The sequence below is a fragment of the Mytilus galloprovincialis genome, chromosome 9 (assembly GCF_965363235.1).
Source record: "Mytilus galloprovincialis chromosome 9, xbMytGall1.hap1.1, whole genome shotgun sequence".
NCBI lineage: Eukaryota > Metazoa > Mollusca > Bivalvia > Mytilida > Mytilidae > Mytilus > Mytilus galloprovincialis.
The window spans coordinates 81724335-81741415 of record NC_134846.1 but is presented as its reverse complement, the minus strand read 5'-3'; the positions used below and the strand labels follow the sequence as shown (position 1 = coordinate 81741415).

The 17081-nt window shown below is 31.3% G+C and overlaps 1 protein-coding gene across 1 annotated transcript in view; it reads right to left on the bottom strand.

The window, feature by feature from the left end:
• The window catches only part of LOC143046127 (uncharacterized), a 38233-nt gene that overhangs the window by 3590 nt on the left and 17562 nt on the right, over positions 1 to 17081 (bottom strand). The window contains exons 17-32 of the mRNA XM_076219127.1: positions 15951 to 16227; positions 14630 to 14816; positions 12717 to 12928; positions 12009 to 12241; positions 11593 to 11746; positions 9648 to 9826; positions 8585 to 8728; positions 7991 to 8159; positions 7158 to 7299; positions 6357 to 6478; positions 5542 to 5681; positions 4343 to 4490; positions 3238 to 3441; positions 2736 to 2939; positions 1257 to 2006; positions 404 to 616 (exon numbers count right to left, since the gene is read on the bottom strand). Of these exons, the coding sequence (XP_076075242.1) occupies positions 404 to 616; positions 1257 to 2006; positions 2736 to 2939; positions 3238 to 3441; positions 4343 to 4490; positions 5542 to 5681; positions 6357 to 6478; positions 7158 to 7299; positions 7991 to 8159; positions 8585 to 8728; positions 9648 to 9826; positions 11593 to 11746; positions 12009 to 12241; positions 12717 to 12928; positions 14630 to 14816; positions 15951 to 16227 (3478 nt within the window). The remainder of the gene's footprint in view (positions 1 to 403; positions 617 to 1256; positions 2007 to 2735; positions 2940 to 3237; positions 3442 to 4342; positions 4491 to 5541; positions 5682 to 6356; positions 6479 to 7157; positions 7300 to 7990; positions 8160 to 8584; positions 8729 to 9647; positions 9827 to 11592; positions 11747 to 12008; positions 12242 to 12716; positions 12929 to 14629; positions 14817 to 15950; positions 16228 to 17081) is intronic.

Genomic DNA, 17081 nt, shown 5'->3' with positions numbered 1-17081 from the left:
CAAATAAAAATAAGAATTAGCTAAACTATGAACATGATTTGATTCCGCATATTCTAATTCGATCATTCTAAAATGTCAATCCCAATCGACTCGATATCTGCCTAAGTTACCACAGTCAGCATCTACATATGATAATATGATAATATGTTTCTTCTTTGAAAGACATAAGAGATTTTCATATACATGTAAGTATAACATATATTATTACATGTGTATTTAGTTTTAACCAACAAATAGTTCAGCGCAGAGAAGTCGCGTTAAAAAAATATTTCTATGTGCGTAATGGTTTTAGAAAATTTCGCCTTTATGAAAATGTAATCCGTTATAATTGACTATTTGAACAATAGGTAGTGACATATGTATACAGGAGTTAACCTTGAAGCAAACAAATAAATAGTGTTACCTGCTCCATCATGGATTTTGTCAATGACAGGCGGTGTTTGGTCGATATTTAGTCCAGAAGAGTAAGCTGCATAACGCAAACCAGCTGAATTTTTAGCAACAACTGTGACAAAAACTTGTGATGCATGAGGAAGAGTAAGGTTGTAGTTGTATGCAAAATTATTTGCTCCCACGCTTTGAAAACGCTGCATTTCTTCGTTTCCTTTTGTATAACCTAGAATTAAAAAAAATAATTTTTCTTCATCTTCTCACAAAATAGTTGTTCAACATGTTATACATTAATTTCTTAGTCATTTATTTTATACCTAAGTCAACAAATACACTCAATGCAATGTAAAAAAAACACACATTGTTTCAACAAGGATAATTTTGTATCATTTCATTAGAATAAAATATAAAAAAAAGAAGATGTGATATGAATGCCAGTGAGACAACTCTCACAAGAGACAAAAGAAATTAACATCTGTAAGTCACCGCACGGTCTCCAACCATGAGCGAAGCATACACAATAAAATTTCAATAAAACAAAAATTGTTTAAACAAAAGATGTCAATATACATTCTTTTATTGAGTTATTGTTTTTATTATTTTAACATTTGGAAGAAAAAAAAGATTTTACTCGTATATCAAGGAGGCACTTATCTTGATTGGACTTGATTAGAAATATTTTGATTCTTTGATGACAGACCGACAGACTGGGTAAACATTTGTGTTTATCGTCTTAAGACTCATTGGGAGCGATGTTATCTAACACATAAAACTAATTACACGTTTCATATCAGTAAATATAATGCTTATATGTCTGCATTTCTTAACAAATAACAACAAATTTTAGTACTTGGTTTTTAACTTACCTATAGCCCAAATGTATTCGGAAATAGGACTTTCGGAATCTTCAAAATTCCATGAGGCATGTATTGATGACCAACGATGTAGTCCAACGGTATGTACATGGACAGTGCTTTCGATTTCACTAGAAGGTTGTATATCTGCTTTCTGGATCTTTATACAATCAATCAGAAAACCAAGATTTTTGTCACGATTAGTGATTTTTATATCACCATCGTCCGTTTTAGGTTTAAAGTAAAACGTATGAAGGTGCCAACTTATATCAGATTTGTTTTCTTTAGGAAAAATGTGAAAAACATGTTCTTTGTCATTGAACATGACGGAACCTTCTATATTAGACACAACTGCGCCACTAATAGGTAAATGACTAGTTACGAATGTTACCCTATATAGATTTCCTGGTGAAAGTTGTTGTATATTTTGTTGCAGAACACCTTTCAAAAATATAAAGGATCGTCCATCGTAAGCGGTATCAACATCAGATTTAATAGTTGCAACACAACCATCTCCATTCCATAAAGACGGATTATAACAGTTATCAACGTCACATATATGGTAATCAGAAATATCCATGATTTCCATGAAGCATCCTTTGGACTCTTCGAAAGATGGATTGACTACAAGGTTAGCGTCTGCGTGTATGAACGATATTGGCACTGGTGGTGTTGTATCGATAGTTACACCATTAGATGATATCATGTCTGTGGTATGTCCAACACCATCTACTGCCATTAGTTTACTGAACACTTGTTGTCCTGTTAATAAAATGTTATTTATTCATAAAGACTTTGTATGTTTCATGTGTGTTTCAACATTAGTGATGCATCCAAATTAATCATTGTAAAAATTTTAAAATGCAGCTGTCTTTGAGAATACAACAAAATTATTCATTTTAAATCGACATATACTATAGATTTAATGAAAAAAACAATTTCTTTTTTCATTAATATAAAGAATACTACAGTCCTTTTATCCCCGAATAGGACCAACCAAATTAAACTTATTGCTGATTTTGTACTAATATAAGCAACACGATGGATGCTTCGTGTGGAGCAGAATCTGCTTATCCAGCCGGAGCACCTGAAATCACCTCAATTTGGTGGCCTTTGTGTTGCTAAGTAGTTTTGTATCTTTGCTTTCAGTACTGTTGTTTGTCTGTTGGTCCTTTTTTTTAATTTACCATAGCGGTATAGCAGTTTATTTTAGACTGATGAGTTTGAATATATCTTTGGTATCTTTCGGCTCTCTTTCCTTTTAATGTTATCATAAGTTATAGGTGGCTAAGTACAAAACTCGACAAAATCTAAATATCACAAACTAGTTGGTTCTAGCTTTAAGATAATCGTTAAGTATTTGCACTTCAAAGTGTAATATGCCTTTGAAACATCAACAAAGAATAGCCTTCACAATTGCATTTCGTTAGATTTTGTTCAAAACTAAGATAAAAGATTAGACCAGACATTGCAGAGTAAAACTTTCCTTACCGTTCTGTAAATGATTTGGAAGCATTGACGAAACTGATGTTTGAATTCCAACATTTTTAAGAGGTAGAACGTCACAAGTTTGATCCATTTTATTCGTCCCAACACACCAAAAATATATTTCGATACCTGCCCCAATGTCTGTAAATCCATGCCATGTGGCTGCTACAACGTCCGACTTGTTTTGAAAGTCAATATCATGGAGGCCTAGATATAAACGAAGTATAACTTAAAACTATTAACATATTTGTTCAGAATTATATTTCATGTGATGCCATCCTCGTTTATGACATTGTTTTGTAACATGTAAAAATTGCGTAGGTTGGCCTTATATGAAGTGCAACCTTTTCATTTTTTAAATGTTTAGTGTATGCTAATTTCTTGTTGTTACAACTCCTTATCTTGCAAATCACAATTACAAGAGGAATCTGTAAAATAGATAAATGAAAGCTTAAATTATGTAAATATACCATCTTTAGCCTAAAACTTATTGACTGAAACAAACCTAAGCCATCATCTACAACTCCAGTGACTGGAGGGCTATTATCTATCATTATTCCATCCGAGGATACTGTAGTCTGTAGTCCAGAGAAAGTATATGCCACCACATTGCTGTAATATCGCACTCCAGGAAGCATGTTAAGTCGGCTTATATTTACAGCGGATGTTGATGAATCTATGTCTTCATTCACCTTGTGAAGATCAGCACCTACAATTGTTTTGTTTGGTTGTTAAATACGGCAGTGAAATAAAAATTAAGAATAGCAAATTTGACTGAGACGAAAGATGGCGTTTTGGTTTTTTTTTGCATCTACTATCTTGTACAACTTAGATAACAGAAAGTATCCGTTCTAAAGTTTTGATTATAGAAAACGCACATCATAAAACATATCTTTGTTATTCACCAAATAGGCTGCAGTATCTTTTTCTTTTGCTTTGTAATGACTCAAATAAAACTAAGGTATCTAACCACATTGATAAATAGCTGTTCAATGTCTAGTATATAATATCAAATATAAAAATAAAAACATGTGGTATAACTGTAAATGAGACAACACTCAAATAGGGACCAAACGACAGAGAGGTTAACAACTATGGGTCAACGTAAGGCCATATAAAATGAAATATAAATGCAAACTTCTGGCTAGAAGTTTTACTGTCAACGTTCAACGGAATATAAATTTCCGTTAATTTTTTACAAGTCGAAATTTTTGTCTTAAGTGAAATCACAAAAATATAACTCCGAGGAAAATTCAAAAGTTCCTAATCAAATGGAAACCTATTATTTACACTCCTACCCAGGGAATTCAACCCGCAATCACTGGCACAAGAGTCGTGCACGATACCATGGGAATACACAGTAAAACAAATTATAACATGAAAAATTGATTTCTGTGTTCACAAAATTTTTATTGTCTAAGTAAATTTTGTGATTTATTCTTATTTGAAATGAACAATAAAACCATATTTCACTTTCACTCGAAAGAAATTTTAAAGCTAATAATCAAGTGCTTTCCTGAGCTGTTAATGAATCTCGTTGTATTATCTAATGGTGTTAATGCTTTGATTAAAACATAAGTAACATAATGCATCACTGAGAATTTATTTACCTCCTTCAAAAGTACTTAGGTAAACATTAAATTTTTCAATCATCCCGGATGAGCCAATGAATACGTTCTCCCAGTTCATTGTAAACACAGAGCCTGGTTTAATAAAGTCTACGTCACTTTTCCAAAATGCTGGATTTTTTTCAACAACCTGAAAATGCCAAACTCTGAACAATAAATCCAGGCGGTTAAAGAAACTATAGAACTTAGAAAAATTATTAAGACCGCTAGCCTTAGTCGCATATGTGTGCACTGCTAACGCATCCTTTTGTCAATCTTTAATTTTAAAAGGTTAATTTCAATACAACATTTATGATAAATGCATTAAAAATGCAGGGTTCATAATATTCGTTCGCTAACATGAACTTTTCCAATATCAATTAATAAAAGTCAGTTTCGCGCGCGTATCAGATATTTCAAACACGAAACAGTCAATATGTGACATCATATCATGGCTATAATTTTCTTTTATAATTTTTTTAAAGCCCTTTATCCGATGTTTAACAAAATATAAAAAGAAATTTCATCCAGCAATGTTGTATTTTTGGCGAATACGATGACCAAAATTACCCCCATATTAAATAAATGTTTTCATATTTATTTCCAATGCAATTCAACTACGTTTTCCGATGTTGCCTTGTTTTGATTTTTATTTGCATGCAAATGAAAATAATTTTGATCGTAAAATATAAGATTTTTACAACCGTTCTACATTAACGGTAAAATAGGTAAAAAATGTACGTCAAGATAATATTCAGAGTGACTCTCACTATATATTTGACATTGCATACGTAGGTTACAAAACGTTCAGACGGAAATATGCATACAACATAGAGATTACAAGACAAATAATTTTTTTTTTCCGTACGGCAGTAAAACTCTTTTCAAAGTGGGGTATCCGTTTAGCTATGAGGGATGTACAATTACGTATCTACGGTTTTTTTTAAGAGTGGACACTTTAATTTGGTGCCACTCGTATAGATCCTCTCTGCATGTCAATAATCCTTGTAACAATTCAGTAGATGACCCTTTTGTAAGACAAAATGTATGTCCCTATCCAATATACATGACAATGCATGACATATTTGCCGCTGAAAGTTGACAAACAATCAATCAATCAATCAAACGTTATTTTCTGTTATATTTCATTGAAACATTTTCATTGAAATATAGTTTATAATATATATATATATATAGGATACCGCTGCTCCTCTCTGTCTATTAACAGCAACCGGTTCAGACACAACAGTGACACCATTCGACTTGAATGTAGCGTACGCATTACTGCTGTACCATACTCTAACAAAGATAGAATACGTCAATAACTCTGACAACTGTTGGCCTGGAAAAAAAATATAAAGTAATTTGATAATACGATTGCAAAAGTAAAATCACAAAAAATACTGAACTCCGAGGAAAATGAATGTAAGGAATCCATTTGTTGTAATTTGGGGGGCATACTATTTGAATATTAGTTCACATTGTGACTTTGAAATGTATTTCCATATTTTAACTTCACGTCAGAAAAGGTTGAACTACTATACACACTTGATGTGATAAAAAGTCTGCTAGATTGCATCTACAGCTTCATGGCTGCATATGTGTTTGCTAAAAAGGATGGTGTAATGCATTGATGGTACATCAGATTGTGTTATGTTAATTAGTTTCAACAGATTAAACTCATCAGTTTAACAATACAAATGACATTGAACAACATATACGTATAACGTATTCTGTTGGACATAACTTTTTTCATAATTATTGAATAAATTGCGAAAAAATAACAGCTGATGCAGAATTGACACGAGACACAGTTGTCGCTTTCATCAGACTCATAGCTGATTTCTTTGGAGTCATACAATCCATTAAGTTCAAAAGATTTCTTCACGTAAATAATCGATCATTCATATTCGAAGAAAGAATTTCTTGTGACCAACTATGCTACTTACACCAATTTCGCTACTTTTTGTTCTAGCGCACGAAGTAGTTTCATAAAACAATTAAATGATATATTCACCTCTTTTGAGACAGTATATGACTTCCATTTTCTGTCCGGAATAATGCCACAATGGGTCAGTAGTTGTATTTATTACACCTCGGGGTGACTCCTGTGACGATAAACCAACACTCCATTCATACCTGCAAAATATTCATTTCTCATTAAAATGTTTTTATATCTGCTTCCTGTTGCCCTTCTTAGATGTAAAATATAGTCTATCTTATAATGGTCACGTCAGCTAAATCAAAGTTTAATTGGTTTGTAATAAAAGCAAAATGGATTTGACACAAAATGTAACAACATCACTTACTTACGCTTCCATTTAAAGTATAACTACAAAAACATCTAACATGTTAAAAACATTGAAGAAAGCATATTCTACAAAAAAAATACAGATACAATATAATATGACATAAGACTTAATTGGAGTGAGTGAGAATTTCAGTGTTAGTTTAATATTCTAAATTTTTATTTTCTCCTTATAAATGATAGTTATATTTCAACTTAGAACGTCGGATCCTATAGTTATTTTCTGCATAGGGATTCTGAATAACCTAATCAAAAGTTGAACCTAAAATCAAACGGTTTTTGCCTTTAAAAGTTGAAAATAACTCCGAATTACCATTCCACTATCATATATATCTTTACTTTAAGAGAGGGACGAAAGATACCAGATGGACAGTCAAACTCATAAATCGAAAATAAACTGACAACGCCATGGCTGAAAATGAAAAAGACAAACAGACAAACAATTGTACACATGACACAACATGGTTCATGACACATTCAAAGGTTGCTATAAAGAAAAAAAAAACGTACCAAAGTGGAGACAACCCTTGTCGTTTAACAATTTCCCACTTTGCTGACAGATGAGAATTACTTGGCGTAAATTGGATATCGTTGTCGTTAGATCCAGAGAAGTCAGTTAAATCCGACACTGTTATCAATGTGTTCTTGTTATCTAAAAATAAATTCATTTAACAAATACGACACAACACATATTTAGTTTCATTTTTGTATTTAACTTATTTTTTTAATTACTAAAAACATCAAATTTGTTTGTGAAGAGACATTTCAATGCTTCTTTTTCCTTTGTGAGATTATTTATAGTCGTTCTCCAAAGCATTTGCCGTATGTTAAATTTCGTAATTAAAGGTAAAAATTACTAAAAGAATTGTTAAATTATAATTTGAACATGTTAAAGAACAAACATAAATATTAAGAATGATAAAAAGACACATAGCGGCATCATAATAATATTAAATATATTTAAAATACACAGCATTCATATTTCAAATATTATTTCATTTTTAGCTATCTAAAATTGCACTGACTCGGACCTTGTTTTTCAGTTTATGGTCTACGTATGTGCATTACTTAACTAACATTATAAATGTCGGTTATCTTTTTTTCTGAGTTGATCTAGTTCGATCTTTAATGCCCTCGACAGTTTTGTTTGAAATCCCAGTATTCCCATAGATTCTAACCATTGGAAAGTTTATTATAGAATTTGAAATTAGAAATATAAAAAAGGCATATAGACATAAAGTCAATTTTTGTAAATGTTTTATCTGGAATGCGTACAGTCAAACAAATCAAAATATGAAAGCATTTTTTTATTTGATCGTAGATGAATTTAATAGTAAACATACCTGCTGATACATCAGAACAAGAATCTCCATTTGGATGACAGCGGGCACCAAGTGACGAGCATACACAATGACCAAGACATGTCAATGGCGTACAACGCCTTAGTAGATCTAAGTAACCTCCAGAAACAAGTTGGAACTGATAATGTATCATATAACTGCACAATCCAACCTGTTCATATTTGTAAATGATTATCATTCTCTATGTTAAAAGTCATTAAGGAATAAGTAATAATACAAAATATACTCTCCTGTATTCATCTACATCTTATGACTAGATGGTTACATTTGATTAGATGGACAACTACAAACTATGACAATTTCAACGATGCATGTCAGGTCCGTTTTGTAAACTTCCATATTCTTAGAAACAAAATAACAAATTGGCTTAAGTTACTAAAGGGACATTCAAACTCATAAAATAAATTGACAATGACATGGTAAAATAGGAAATAACAGACAAACAGATAAATGTTAGTTCTGTTTTAATATATAAAAACACAGATTGTAGACAATTATTTTCAGTAAATTATATCAGCTAGATATCTTTAATGATTATTATCTAAACATGTTGAATAATTATTGACGGTTTAATACCTTATTCACTCCCCAAGCACTAATAAAAACAGTATCAACATTATTAAGTTGTTGAGTTGGAACAACAAAAAGCTGTATTGGCCCCTCATCCAAATATTCAGGTGTGGAATCGTTATGATAAAACACCATTGGAGTTCCGGGAACCTAAAAATAAGATTTCAAAAATGTGAACATAAAATAAATGTATTTAATTATTTGTTTTCTAAGGCCTTTATCGTTAAGATGTTACTGAAATAGGATTCATTAATATTGCTTTTAAATTTATTATCGACGTTGGAGTAAATCTGACAAGAAAGATCTACTAGTCCCGATATCGTTGATCTTTCCAATATCCTCTTTTTTCTTGTGAATCAATTTACCCACATAAAGTTTTTATGTAACACTTTAATACATTTTAAAACCATTAATTGTAATGTCTATATCTAAGATTATAACAAAATTATTACTGCTTTGCGCCTATTATGTTTGTTTGTTTTGTACACCCATTGTTGTCAATGTAATATAATTTTATGCGGTTGTCATACAAGTGAGAGGTTAAGCTAGCTATAAAAACCAGGTCTTATCCATAACTTTTTACAAAGGGAAATTCCTGTTACAAGTCAGGAATAAGACAGTTGTTTTCAATTCATTTTGGTGTGTTTCAGCTTATGATTTTGCTATTTGATCAGGGATATTCAAAAAACGGAATATCCTTTCGAGTTCGGTACTTTTTTCAGTGGAAGTGCAACATGCTTTTTATTTTGCCAAATAGTTGATTATAGATTGTATTGTCTTATTTCAAACGGTTTAACAAAACTGCCACAGATTCACCAGATACAATTAATCTCAGATAAGAAGAATAAAGTTTAGTTAACACTAGAAATATATTGTCAATCGGATTTTGAAAAAAGCGATATCGCAATAACAACTATTTCAGGAATGGATGAGCAAATGCCTATATTTAGAGGAGAACGACAAATAAGTATAATGATGCAAACAGTTTTGAAGGAAGCTAAAGAGCCATGATACCTGCAATACTTTTTTCAGCTTTAAATCTTATAGTACTTTGACTATTTGTTAATACCTTGTTTAGGTTGTCAGTCATGAAATCACGTCCAACAGACACGTAATACTTGTCTATATCAGTATGAAGATCAATGAAACCAAGCAAGGCTATATTTAGACGGTAATCCGACCAAGTCATCCATCCTTGTGTATGACGTTGAAGGTTTGCTGCATGACTTGTACTGATGGCAAACATTCCTGTCATTAAAAATATGATATCATAATTATTATGAATAACAAGATAGTATTAGTAACATAGAGTGTTAGAGGCCTAATACGGTATATATGAGGCCAGTAAATTCCATATAGAGTGAGAACGAAGCTTGAATCCCCATTTCGAATATACTGACCCAATATATTCCGTATTACATCACTAGCACACTATGGAACGAATTTATCTTACTTACTATTTTAATACGTGGTATTTATACTAGTAACCTATGAAAGTGAACAAGTCTTCAATACCGTTAGCATTAAGAAACTCCTTCCATTCGTAATGCCAAAAAAATGCCAACAATAACAACTTGTTAATTTTAAATGTGTTTTAAGAAATTATTTTAATCTTTCATCATCAATTCCTTCGTCTGTTGAAAACTTTAAGATTAAGATTTTTTCTCAGTACTTTTTTGTTTGTTTAACACGTAACACCACTACTAACCGTGAATTGAAATAAGTCCACCTACTAACTTGATATGGAACATACACCGTCTCCCCGTGGTTGTTTTTGGGCAATCATATTCCTAGAAGTTTATAGGAGCTTAGATAAAAGGTGCCAAGGAAACGTGTATATATATATATATATATATATATATACGTTTCCTTGGCACCTTTCATCTAAATATATATATATATATCGATTTTGATCAAATTGTATTTTTTTATTTAACTTACTGATTATGCAATCTATATACTTATGGGGGTTACATCAATGTGATGGACTGGCTTGGGTAGACTCGCATCTTTGAAATATTTGAAGACACTTTGGAGATAATTATAGTTTTTTAAATTATAAAAAATAATAAACAAGGCGTAGTTATAGCTAACAATCTCACATTTATCTGTACCGATACAGGCTCTTAATGTCCTTCTTTATACGCCATAACTCATGGTGGTGCTCCTAATTAAAGGAGGCTCATACGAAGAACAGTAAACAAATATATGCGAATATGAACTATCAATCACTAATGCTAGAACTGCTATGAGAAACCAGTAGCCAGGAAGTTGATAGGGTGTATTTGTCAGAATGTATCACATTTATGACATGCCTATCTGAAGTTTTATTCCAAATTTCAGAAAGCCTCGATTGGCAGATTTTGAGAAAATGCGACAATAATGTCATCCTTTGTCATTATGTGTGAGAAGTATTCGCCAACTACTACGAAGTTGGCAAGAAATAAATAAAATAGTGTATCACATAGCGAAGAAGGTTGACTTATTGGTCGATATCAAAAAACGGGTATTTTTTATTTGTAGTTAACTAAAATATATACGGACGGAGATACAAAAAAAACCAGACAGATGGACAGACCCAAACAACCCATCATAGATACCTAGATAAAAATCGTTTACCTCAGACGTGGTTTTTACCTGCATCACACTTTTAAAGGCGGTACTGACATTCCATCCTGACAAATTTTGTTGACCAATTTTGAAAAAAAAAGTATATTTCAACCTTTACACGCAAAGTTAACCTTAGATGGATTTAGCTATTTATTTATGTCCGTTTTTGTCATATTGCATAGAGATCTATACTTTCTTAGCTTTTAAAGTTTTTGGTTAATACGTTACTGGTGAGGATTGATCTAGGGAAATGCGTCGGACTCACCAAATAACATACTATTAATTCTATTACAACTATACCAACTCTCCACATTTATTTTCCATTATTGATTGTGCTCGATAATGACATCGGTATATTCATGTTCCGCGTACCCTTGCAATATTATACAAAATCATTTTCTTACCGGAAGAAGGTGGCGTGCTATCTACTAGAATTTTATCTGTTTCCGTTTCTGTACAGATCTGTGCACCATTACATACTATCAACTTTACATAATAAGAACTCCCATCATTTAAATCCAGACCAGTCAATGTATATTCTCTGGCTATACCATTCAACTTTAAAAAAAAAATAGAGTTAAAAGTGTGAAGTAAATAACTTTAAACTTAAAAAATAAACTTTGTTTTTATATCTAAAAAACATAGTTATTTTTTTTATTGTCATTACTATTTCTGGTTTTAAAATGTTGATGAATCTTTATGATTTTCTATATAACCTTTGCTTGTTAATTTGTACGCTATAATTTTGAATCCCGTACTATACTGCTTAATTTAACTTTTTTAAATAACATGACAAAAAACATAATTAATAAAAACAAACCATAATTCTAGATGTGTTCATTTCTCCATACATATGAGATGACAAAGACAAGTACTGCCTATGTATAGAAGATTGCAAATCATCAACTCTCCATTGAAGCCTCAGTGTGGACCTCAGAACAGATGTTCCTTCTACTATTGATCCTAAATCCCGAGTAAAATATGGCTTTTCAATTATGTCAGGTCCTGATATATCAACTGTTACACCATTAGATGTTGACTCAGAATAAAGTCCTGAATTACCAAAAGAAGGTTAGCTATATTAAAATTGCAATTGAACATGAATTGCTACATGATATTACATGCAGACATCAGCTCATTGATGAAAACCAACAGTTTATTAATTCGTTATTGTTAAATTACTATTTTAAAGATGTACACAATTCTCAATATAAATCTGTAAAAAAAAACCAGAAAAGAACTTAACAGGCATTTATAATCAATAGCCGAAGAATGCCAGAAAGACTGTGCCCAAAAGAAAAAAGAACCCACTGAAAAACGTAATTCCGTACCATACTTATTTATCATGAAGAGCGCGTGTCAACTAAGTGGATGGGGAAGGATGAGAAGTTTGTGCTCTACATGTGATAACCGTAAAGTTTCTCATAGTGAGTTATATTTTACGACAAAATTAAGATATAACTGTTGCATCTATCTTTGGTCATTTTATCAAAGTTATATATATGATTGTATGTCACATTTTTCTTACCAGCTTTATTATAAGCACGTATGGTTGTATATATCCGACGATTAAGATGTAATGGTTCAGGTAAATCTGTCAACAAAACCATATCATGTGCAGTTATAATCCTTGGGGGATATATATCACCCGATCCACGTGCTGTTCCTACACGAATCACAAAGTAGTCGATCTCTGATTGAGCATCCGTGAATCCAAACCATTTTGCCGACAAGAAATTTCTACCAATGAAAATGAAATATAAATCAAAGTATTTAAGCTGCTTTGCTAACATAATATAAAATGTACTTGGGATATACTATGAAGAAATGAATTAGACATAAATTTAACAATAAATTACTTTAGACTACTACAATGGCAGTAAAGCATAGGTGGAAAAGAAAATACGTGTAGTTTGAAGACCAAGCTAAATATTCCGATGGAGCTATTTACTTTCACAATTCCAAGGGGGATAGAAATATTATGATTCATCAAAAAAATTTAGGTTCTTGTGAAAATTTTTAGCTCTGTGGAAAAAAGTTGTCGTTGAAACATCAACGTAACCGATTTGACTGCAAGAGTTGCAAAAATACTCCGTTGATAAATTTGAAATTTGCTTAAAAAAATGTATTAACAAACAACACTCCAAGATAGATGCAAAACATAAAAAAACATATCATAACGGTAGCGGTAAGTCTTGTTGAATTGATAACTTCACTGGATATTAGACGGATCCTTACTGAGATTTGTCATCAACTTTGATTCACAACAAATCAGGAAAAAAATCGCTATATTTTTTTAGAGTTTGTTGAAAAATTAAATTTCAACAAGATACAAGAGATTTAAGATATTTTCATCAACAAGCATTCAGTATGTAAGAAGGTATTAAATTTTCTGGCCGACTAGCGTATTTTGTTTTTGTTTTCGTTTGAAAACAAATTAAAACAAATTGATAGTAAGAGTTGTTTTGTTTTTAAGTTTCAGGTTAGATGCAACAATGATGCTAACATTTCAGCGAGTGCTTGCATCTCATATACCATATAATTTACAATAACCAACTTTTTAAGGCAAAAAGCTTTTAAAACTGTACATACTAGCTTATATTGAAACGAATGGTTAACAATAATAAACCTGAAACTAATAGTATACAATAATAACCTGAAACTAAAAAAAACAATTATTTTGAAATCTGTTTATCAGTTCGTATTTCTTTTAATTAAGGAATAAAGATAATATTTTTTCTGTCTATGAAGAAATAACATAAAAAAAAATTTGATGCACACTAAATAAAGCGCGTACCGGGTTATTTGAAAGTGTGCATCACATTTTTTTTTATGTTATTTCGAATAGACGGATAAAATATTACAGTTATTTCTTATAATTTAATTCTAAATTCTATTCTTAACCTGAGTAAACCATGACGAAACGTTGATGACGACATGGTCACATGACTAAATTATGTCTATGAGCTGATAAACAAAACAACGTCAGCCAATCAAAATACGTGTTACATCCTAAACTAAACTATTGACTTATATCGCAACAAGTTCTACATACTAGCTTATATTGAAACTAATATACTAGATTATATTGAAACTAATATACTAGATTATATTGAAACTAATAGTATACAATAATAACCTAAAACTAATAATAATTTTGAAATATGTTTAATATTTCGTGGGTTGTTTTTTTAATGACTTATATCGTAACAAGTTCGAAATGAAAAGACGTCTGGAGATATTGGATATTAGAATATTTATATCTTTCTAAAGACAAACACGAGTCATTTGTCAACAGATGGGGGGATTTATTGAAGTTGTGTAATTAAATTTATTTTTGATATAATTATATATTAAATGTATTCCAAAGCATTCTTAAAATGTATCATATACTGAGTATTCACATCATTAACTTGTAAATCTTTACCCTGTCTTATTTACCTTAGTGATTGGTATTCATTGTCATAGACATTTGTGCCATCTTGTACAACACCCGGAACGGGTGGACTGTTATCTATGATAACACCATCTGACGTCACAGCGGTGCATAGGTTTCCGGTATTACATGCAACGACGGTACCAAAGTACTTGATACCAGCCTCTATGTGGAAGCTATGCAGAGTGAAATCTGTGAAAGACAATAAAACTAACGCCACTTCTTTTTTATGCACCTAACGATGGTATTTAAAGTGTACAAGAAACAGATACTGATAAGTTGCACCAAAATGAACATGCTAATAGAAATCAATAATGGCAAATGTATTTATAAGCGCTTCGAACTATATCATTTTACATATAAAATACATAATAATAGAAACAATCTAGTTCAGAAGGTGTATATAAAAGCAAACAATAGTTCATGTTTGTCAATTTCGTTTAGGAATTTTGATCTTAAAATTCATTCAAAGACATACTTTCAAGTATGTATAATAACATATAATAAATATTAAACAATACATTGTATAAAAAAGCAAAATGATAAAAATACAGAGCTCTGAGGAAAATTCGAAAATCATATGGCAAATTTAAAAGCTCAAACACACCTAACAAAAGGTTCACAACTGTTATATACCTGACACGGTACAGCCACTGTTTAATGTAAAAAAAAAAAATTATAAAAAAGGTGGATAAAACCTGGTTGTATATCCTGCTAAACCACCATTCTTGGACTGCGTAAATATTATAACCGACTATGTTATTACCATTATCAACACATTATAGAATCTGTAATTTTCTTAGTGTTCTATGTAAGAAAATAAAAATCAAGGAGTAAACAAATACTCACAAAACCAAAGGACATTTACATAAACAGTTATAAATAAGAAATAAGAAACAACACGAACTCCACTAAAAACCGAGATTAAAATCGGGTGCTCCAGAAGGGTAATCATTTCCTGCAACGTATACGGCACCCGTCGTGTTATTTCTTTGTTCAGTTCGGTAATGTTGGAAGCTTAAGGTTATTATGACTGAGGAAGAATATAAGATATGATTTCTGATACACTTTTGTCATAATGGCAAATCAGCTCATGATGGCGACCGTCAAATTTCTTGAGTGATGACTATGTAATAACTATTGTTTGTATTTATCTAAGCGGTATTTTGCCATTGATGTGTAGCATTGTCTTCTACATTGGATATGTATTGTCCCTTTTGATATCTTCCTCTTCGTATTTAACAGATTGTAGTTCTATTACCCAAGAGCATACTTAAAAATTTTAAATATATCTAAAATTAATACTATGTAACTTTAAGAATATACCTGTATGTACGCCTACAGTTTGTTCAGTCATCACATTATTACAACCAGGACATGTCCCAATGTGGACGCTGTAGTATTTGATTACAGAATGTGGATCGTGGAAGCCTTCCCAGCGAAAGAACAGATGTGTCATATTCGTTTGGAAATCAATGTCTTTCGTACTAGTGTGAATATTATCATTTCTTCCATCATAGACATGGCCGGCAGTAGGCGGTGAAATGTCATATATGTAAGCCCAAGAAGACCTGGTTGTTGATAATTTTGCTCTATCAAATGCCTAAATAAAGACAAGATAATGTGTTACATACAGACGTATTCATCTATGTCTACCAATTATTATCCTAAGATATGGGTCAAAAGCTAAAACCAATCTATATATATATATATAAAATGTCATCTGAAAATCTGTAAATGAGTACATTGGATCCAAAAACAGTTAACTGATTGTTGTTAACTTTCATTGCGATATAAATTAAAGTATCACTATTATTGAAATTATACATTCAAAGTAGAATGAAGCAGATCTTGAAGAAACAGAAAAATTTATTAGTTGATCAAATCTTCCGTTAATCAAACTTATCAAATACTGGCAAAGACTATTAAATAAAAAAAAATAAACGTCTTACTAGAAGAAAGATATCAACCTATATTATTATTAAATCAGACTTATCTGGCCAGGGTACACTGTTATACAACTATGTATAACGTAGCATATTCCGTCAATTATTTGATAAATTCTAATCCACATTTTTGTTTTTGAAACATCGTACACAGAAGTCATAACAATAAATTACACATAAATTTCCAATATCATCCACAAGGATGATAACTGTATATTATTTGTCAAATGTATTGTCTAGCACAAGTGCCTGCAAAATATTTTCGACATAATTATATATATTTGAAGTACGTCGAATACTGTATTGCCCACTGCATTCATATGTAAACTGTTACAATAATTCAAAATCATTAAATTCATCATGATTTAGAGGTGAGGTTTTGGCGGCCAGTAAACGACTATTTATTTTTATCGTTGCATATTATCGTATGTAAATCAAATGGAAGATAATCTAATGAACACAGTATTTCAAATATCTGTTCTGAAAAGGAATTAATTGAGAGACGATTCAT